The sequence below is a fragment of the Cynoglossus semilaevis genome, chromosome 13 (genome assembly GCF_000523025.1).
Source record: "Cynoglossus semilaevis isolate Cse_v1.0 chromosome 13, Cse_v1.0, whole genome shotgun sequence".
NCBI lineage: Eukaryota > Metazoa > Chordata > Actinopteri > Pleuronectiformes > Cynoglossidae > Cynoglossus > Cynoglossus semilaevis.
This window is the reverse complement of record NC_024319.1, coordinates 366,507-373,864: the sequence shown is the minus strand read 5'-3', so window position 1 is coordinate 373,864 and position 7,358 is coordinate 366,507. Positions and strand designations below refer to the sequence as shown.

General features: G+C 48.3%; 1 protein-coding gene across 5 annotated transcripts in view; it reads right to left on the bottom strand.

The window, feature by feature from the left end:
- Positions 1 to 649: 649 nt before the first annotated feature.
- Positions 650 to 7,358, bottom strand: part of prkcg (protein kinase C, gamma) — a 9,834-nt gene continuing 3,125 nt past the window's right edge. The window contains exons 4-16 of one of the 5 annotated variants that reach the window (XM_025061287.1): positions 7,134 to 7,245; positions 6,901 to 7,029; positions 6,660 to 6,816; positions 6,067 to 6,305; positions 5,365 to 5,486; positions 4,461 to 4,634; positions 4,239 to 4,330; positions 3,821 to 3,883; positions 3,587 to 3,725; positions 3,399 to 3,479; positions 3,156 to 3,263; positions 2,751 to 2,891; positions 650 to 2,279 (exon numbers count right to left, since the gene is read on the bottom strand). In XM_025061287.1, coding sequence (XP_024917055.1) covers positions 2,118 to 2,279; positions 2,751 to 2,891; positions 3,156 to 3,263; positions 3,399 to 3,479; positions 3,587 to 3,725; positions 3,821 to 3,883; positions 4,239 to 4,330; positions 4,461 to 4,634; positions 5,365 to 5,486; positions 6,067 to 6,305; positions 6,660 to 6,816; positions 6,901 to 7,029; positions 7,134 to 7,245 — 1,719 coding nt within the window. In that variant the 3' untranslated portion in view covers positions 650 to 2,117. Of the gene's footprint in view, positions 2,892 to 3,155; positions 3,264 to 3,398; positions 3,480 to 3,586; positions 3,726 to 3,820; positions 3,884 to 4,238; positions 4,331 to 4,460; positions 4,635 to 5,364; positions 5,563 to 6,066; positions 6,306 to 6,659; positions 7,030 to 7,133; positions 7,246 to 7,358 lie in introns of all 5 variants that reach the window. The other 4 variants (XM_025061286.1, XM_025061284.1, XM_025061285.1 and 1 more) reach the window with 4 other exon arrangements.

Genomic DNA, 7,358 nt, shown 5'->3' with positions numbered 1-7,358 from the left:
GAGGTGGAGGGGGAGGTGGAGGAGAGTCTGATATGGAACCACACAGTAAACTATCTGCAGTGGTGCAGCACTGACGGAGGAGACAGAGAAGGAGAGAGATGAAGGGCAGATAAAGAGGAGAAGTGGGGGGAGGTGGGGGGGATTGATGAGATTTTAAAGTGAAGGTCAACTTGTTATAACTCAGATCTCTACAGGGACAGTGGTCCCATCATGATGGTGGAGGTGGAGGAGCCTGAGAGATACTGCTGCTGCTACTGCTGCTGTTACTGCTGTTACTGTTGTTGCTGTTGCTGCTGTTACTGCTGCTGTTACTGTTGCTGCTGTTACTGCTGTTACTGTTACTGCTGCTGCTGCTACTGTTGCTGTTACTGCTGTTGCTGCTGTTGCTGCTGCTGTTGCTGCTGCTGCTGTTGCTGTTACTGCTGCTGCTGCTACTGCTGCTGTTACTGCTGTTGTTACTGCTTCTGTTGCTGCTGTTACTGCTGCTGTTATTGTTAATACTGTTACTGCTGTTACTGTTACTGCTGCTGCTGTTACTGATGCTGTTACTGCTGCTGCTGTTACCGCTGCTGTTACTGTTACTGCTGCTGCTGCTACTGCTGCTGTTACTGTTGCTGCTGTTACTGCTGCTGTTATTGTTAATACTGTTACTGCTGTTACTGTTACTGCTGTTATTAGAGGTCAGCGTCCTGTGTGTGTGTTTTCTCTGCAGAATCATAAAATGAAACTGATCTGGGTTCAGAATTTTCTCCTAGTGATTTTATTCCAATGTTATTGTTTTCAGTACAAAGAACATCATTATTCCACTGGTCCACTGTTCATACACCAAGTCCCACCACAGAGTACCAGCAGTGCTCAGGTACCAGTTCCTGATACTATTATTAGACCATGTTCAGACACACTGCAGAATGAAGTAGCACTCCAAAAAATACTTTAATTGTACTTCACTGGAGGTACAACCTGTGGCACATGTACCACAGTTTGAGAACCACCCACAGGCTCCAGAGCTCAGTTACTGCTCTGTTTTAACTGAAGGTTCATGGGTAAAAAAAAAAACGTGGAGATCATTTGTATGAAATATATGAAGTATTCTTTGACCTTAATGAAGTACTAGTACTGCAACTGGACCGTGTCAGTGGACAGTGTCTGCAACTTTGGTTCAACTCAGCCTGAACCTGATGGGAATCGAATGACCCTACAAACTGTACCAACGTACCACCAGGGCTACACAGCCCACTGATTGAGAACCACTGGTTCAACCTACAGTCACTATCTTGACTTGAGGTGTTTTATTTTGTAGGACAGACTTCCTTCCTCACAGGCCGACAGGAAGTCAGTGACGGAAAAATGCTTTTGTTGACACGGGAGGAAGGGTTAGACCAAAACGACCAATAAAACATCACCTGCTGGTCAGTGAGTGAAGAGCAGTTTATCATAAACCTAAATATTTATTTAGTCACTTGTTCTGCTGAGACAGGGTTTGGCCACAGGTGTCACTGTTCGTCCATACATTAAACAGTGAGCCTCATGTTGAATTAACCAGAACACAACACTAGACACAAGACTATACACAGAAGTATCTTATAACTGTCAGTACTTTAGGCTACACCTACGCTATGCAAAAAATACACACTTTCACAGTTGCTATCAAGTATTCCTGTGTTAATGATGAAGTACAACTCTACAGTAATTTAAGAAAAGAGTGGTTTCACTTCCTGCTGTGAGTACAGTAGTACCAAGAACCCAGAGTACCTTCACCTGGTTAGTGGTACTCATGTACCACAATCAAAAGTACCTGCAGTACCACCAACATACAAGAGAATAATAAGTGTTCAATAACCTGTTAATGTACGACTCTCTGGAACATTCCACCAAAACTGGAGAGAATGAGTCGCTCCAACCACAGAGCATGAACACAAATATAAATATATACAGTATATGTGTAGGCATCATACTATATATGTGGAAGAAATGTCAAGGATGAAGTGAAGGGGGGGGGGGGCAGAGAGAGAGAGGGAGTCAAGATCCAAAAAAAGATTTTCATCAAAGATTTTGAATTTTCTGCTGAAACGACAGACGTTGACGGGGCAGTTGTTGGGGCAGCAGCCCCCACCTCTTCAAACAGCTGTCAATGGTGATGGGGCAAAGTCAGCGTTGATGAAGGAGAAGCCCTGGAAGTCCTCCTGGTTGATGGCTGCCAGAACATCAGGGTCAGAGGGGGTGAGGGCTGGGGGAGCGGCTGTGAAGAACTTGTCAAAGTTTTCTCCTTTTCTTCCACCCTGACAGAAAAGAAGAAGAAAAAGAAGACAGCAGGTGTGGTCATGTGTGCACCCCCTCACACACACACACACACACTTCCATTCAGCCAGAAGTTATGGCCCTCATCCAGCCCATGGGCCTGACCTATGACTCCTGAGCACGCTCAGTTCAGTCTAACATTAACCTGCTGGAACACAGACTAAAATGCTTTTATAATTGTCTACACTATCTGTTGGGGATTGCAGGGAAAAGTACTGTATAATGATAATATAAATAAATTATATAATTTGGAAAAGTTTGGCGGATTTCCTTTTATCTCAAGAGGAAGAGGAGAAGGAAGTGGAAGAAGAGTTGGAGGAAGAGGAGGAGGAGGAGGAGGTGGAGGTACCAGACAGTTCACAGGAGAGATTAGAAAATGAGAGAAGAGTAAAAGTAAAGAGTGCAGTCCAGGACAGAGACACCGAGGGACATGGTCCAGTAGTTGGACTAACAGTTGTTGGCCTGAAGGGCGGCGGCAGCTCCAGTCTCTCCAGCCTCTCCCAGTCCATCCAGCGGAAGAACTGGTGCTCCTTGATGTCTCGCTCCGCCTCCTCGCCTCCACCCAGGCGCTTCGCAGGGTTCTTTGTCAGAAGCTGAAAGAAAAATGAAAACACAGCTACTGTTTGATGATGTACAGACCTACAGTACTTCAGTACTACAGTACTACAATACTACAGTGAAGTGTACCTAACAGTTTTTGTTTTTTTTTAATGTCTTTAGCTGGTATTTAAGTACAGTACTCTAATACTGTAGAAGGACAGTGAATACTCTCAGATGAAAACTGTGTACTGACAGAGACACGGACAGAGACACGGACAGAGACACGGACAGAGACAGAGACATGGGCAGAGACTCACTCCCTTGCAGATGGAAACAGCGTCTCTAGAGAGACTTTTAGGATATGAGACGCTCTGCTCCAGGATGGACTGGAACAGTTCCTCTTCATCCAGACCATCAAACGGTGGCTACAGGGAAGAGACACAGAAATCAGACCACACACAGATGTGTGTGTGTGTGTGTGTTGGAGGTCATTGTTTTTAGTCCTTGTTGGAGAATCAGTGTGATGACATCAAGTCTCCACCAGGGGGACAGTGTGTCACCTGTCCAGCCAGCATCTCATACAGCAGGACCCCATAAGACCACCAGTCCACGGCCTTGTTGTAGGGCTGATAGGCCACGATCTGAGAGACCACAGAAGACCAGGACGTCAGGGACAGACAGAGGACGGACCCTCACAGTCCAACACCTTCAACTAAAGAGTAAAGAGAGATGGGGGAGGGGCTTATACCTCAGGGGCGATGTAGTCGGGGGTACCACAGAAGGTACGTGTGGTGTCCCCCTCAAACATCCCCTCCCTGCACATGCCAAAGTCAGCTATCTTGATGTGTCCTTGTCCGTCCAGCAGGACGTTGTCCAGCTTCAGGTCCCTGAGAGACACCGAGGTTGATCGATCACATCTTTACTGGACTAGTTACCTACACAGGACCAGAACCACAGGTATGTGTGTGTGTGTGTGTCTCACCTGTAGATAATGCCCTGCCTGTGGAGGAAGAAAAGCCCCACTGCCACCTCTGCTGCATAGAACCTACAGGGGGGGGGGCAGGGGGGGGGGCAATCACTTTACCTTTTCAGTCTAATTCAAAAGGGCATGGATGACAAGAGAGGGAGCAACAAGTTGGAAGAGGAAGAGGAAGAGGGAGAGGAGCTGGACTGATGATGACAGATGAGCAGCCAGAGGAAACACAGGTGAAAAGATGGGATTAGAGGGAGGAGAGAGTTAAGGGGGAGATGGGGGAGACTGGATGAGCTGCTGTGAAACAGAGAACTTGAACAAAGGCAGAGAGAAGAGCTCATGTGAGGAACAAAGACTTGAAATGAGACTGTGTTCCTGAGATGAAAGGGACAGGAAATGAGTTCCCGCTCATTTGAGTGACACGTACGCTGCGTGAGGTTCTTTGAACTTCCCAACGATCTGGATGTGGAACATCAGGTCTCCTCCGTTCACATACTCCATCACATAATAAAGACGGTCCTGCAGCAATGACACACACACTCATCAAGTACACACTCCCCCACGTTATGAAAACAGCTCATTCTTACCAGTGTTGAAGAGAAACTTCAGCCAGGCGCGCGCACACACACGCACACACACACACACACACCTCAGTCTGGAAGGCACAGTACAGTGCTGTGAGGAAGTGGGGGCGGGAGGACAGGGCCAGGACCCTCCTCTCCACCAGAGCACTCTCAGTGTCTTCATCCTGGAAGAGAACGTCTTTCTTCAGGACCTTGACTGCAAACAGACGTTCGCTGCCGCGCTCCTCCGCCAGCAGCACCTGAGACAGAGAGGAGGAGCAACACAAGGAAGTATGAGCTGCTGCGTCGGCACGGCAACGAGACCCATCTGTAAACAACAACACAGTCACAGGCGACGCTGCCAAAAAAAAAACAGAGAGAAGAAGAAAAATTCAGACTTCAACTGACAGAGACTGTCACAACGTCAACTCCCTGAACGAGGAGGAGGAGGAGGAGGAGGAGGAGGTGATCATTTCCACATGGCTGACCAGATGTTGACATTATTTCAGACCAGACTGTGTCCGTGACCGTAGAGATTTAATCTGGTCACATTAGCGCCCCCTCCAGGTCACATGACCTCAGATTCAGCTGACCACGATACTGGATTGTGGAGATAAAGAATGTGAAGAATCCAACATGGCCGCCGCTGAGGCTGTGATGGTGAACAGTCAGTGAAGTGGCTCCTCCTCCCTCCCTCCCTGTCTTTGTCCTCAGCCTGCCTCACCCAGCTGCCCCAGCCCAGGGTCACCCCGTGTCTTGGTCTCCTGTCCTCAGTGGACCCCCCAAACCCCCTCCCTCTGACATTTGTCCAGATTAATAATCCTATCACGTGGATTAGTCACAGACTAAACCAGGTGAGAAACACTGACACCTCCCTGCTGACGTTGGTACTGTCTGTTCCAGTGAAGAACAGAAAGTTATATTCAGGAATCATCTGGTGAAATGATGATTCATTTTAATCACGATTAAGGTGAGGGGTGAGGTACGTACCTTGCCAAAGCTGCCCTTCCCCAGGACCATGAGGAAGTTGAAGTCATGGATTCCCACTTTGACTTTGCTGGGGCCTGTGGAGGAAACGGTTCCACAGGACAGGAGCGGACCTGGGGACAGGACTGGAGGAAAGGGTTCAGACGGGGGCGGGGGCTTGACTTGGGGCAGAGAAGGTGTTGTAGCCTCAGACTGGGGCTCCTGAGGGAGAAAGGCAGAAATGAAGGCTTCCATGAGGCACACTGGGGCAGAAGGGTTATTAGAGCATTCCTGAACCCTGGTGGACAAATGATGTAACAGTTAATGATGGTTGGACGTCTGCTGACTGTTAACAACTTCAGGGTTAGTTGGTTCAAATTATTAATACACATTTATTTAGGCTTGAATAGAACAACAACCATCCAGAGAAATGGAGGGTGGAGCAGGGTGGTGCAGGGTGGTGCAGAGTCATCAATTTTCTCTGATGTTGGTACAAGATGAGGAACTGAACACTAGGTGTCAGTGTTGGCAGGTTTTGTGTTAAATTGCGTTTTTTCTCATTAAAGATCACATTGATTTTTAACAGTCATTAGTGAAAGTGAACTGTAACACTGCACCACTGCACACAACCAAATGTGACCTCTGCATTTTACCCAAGTCCTCTTCCTTAACCGCCAAGCCACCACTGTCGCATTAGCATTAAGGATGGATGGCTAACAGCGCCACTGCTGGACTCTTGGTTCATCTTGAGGACCGGGTCTACCTGCAGGTCTGGGTCTGGTACTGGGATGTTGTAGTACTCTCCCTCGTCTTGAGCCAGGAGTTTAAACCAGCCACTGATTGGACGCCTGAAGATCTCACTCACTCCAAACGACAGAGCACCCATGAAATCGTTCCTGGACGTACGGTCCCAGTCCCAGACCTCCACAGAGAGTCTTCTGTCCCACTGATGACCCCGCACTGAGCTGGAGGACAGTAGAACAACCACAGATCAGCAGAGAGGTTCCAGTCCCAACTTGGACATTTGCTTTTTTCAAGTGTCAGCTGTTCCAGAGCGCAGCGGTTAGCACGCCTGCCTCGAAGGAGAGAGCAAGTTGCCCTGGGTTCGATTCCCAAAGGAACCACTAACTTGGTGCTTGTTGCAGCAGATCTGCTCTTCACACAATCATTTCCATCAATAAAGTTCAAAACAAACTGATCAGATTACAACATTTAACTATGTGTGAAAACAGTACAGTCCAACCCTCCCCCTCCCCCCTCCCCTTCAACCCCTCTCCTTGTAAATTTGAATCCCTGGGTCAAAGGTCAGTGTGACTCACAAAGTGAAAGTCTCGTTCCAGACAGGATTGAGGGTGGAGCGAATGGTCTTGGTCTTCTGTTTGCTGTGACTCTTTGGATCTGGAATCAGTTTTAGTTTGACATAGGGGTCGGACAGACCGTTTGGATCCATGGGCATCAGGTTCCGGGCCTCCCTGACTGTGGAGAACAGAGAGTCGTAGGAAGCAGAGAAAGAACAGAACCTTCTCCGCTTGACCGTGTCACTGCAGCGTGTTCCTCCACCTGTGACAAAGAGTTCCTCCGCCTCCCCTCGGACACTCAGGTGGACCCTGCCTCTCTTCTCCGTATGGTCCTGACCACAGAGACTGGGTACACTGGTCTCACAGCGTCGATGGACGTTCAGGTCACAACCTGCTCACATCAGAGAACTGGATTAAAGTCACTGGATTACAGTTGAATTACTGCAGTAACTGCATTCATTTATCATCCGCCTGAGAGTGTGAGGTGGAACTCACTGGAACATTTCATGCCCTGGTGGATGAGTCCGTAGAGCAGAGAACCACAGTGGTCACAGAAGGTGGGGCTGGAGTAGGTGTGGACCCTGAAGTTGTGTCGACTTTTCAGGTCCTGGAGTCGAACAGAAACTCTGACGTAGGAGCAGTGGACACACACACACACACACTGAACACACACTCAAACATCATGTAGAGAAGGCTTTTTGTGGACCAGTCAATTCCTGC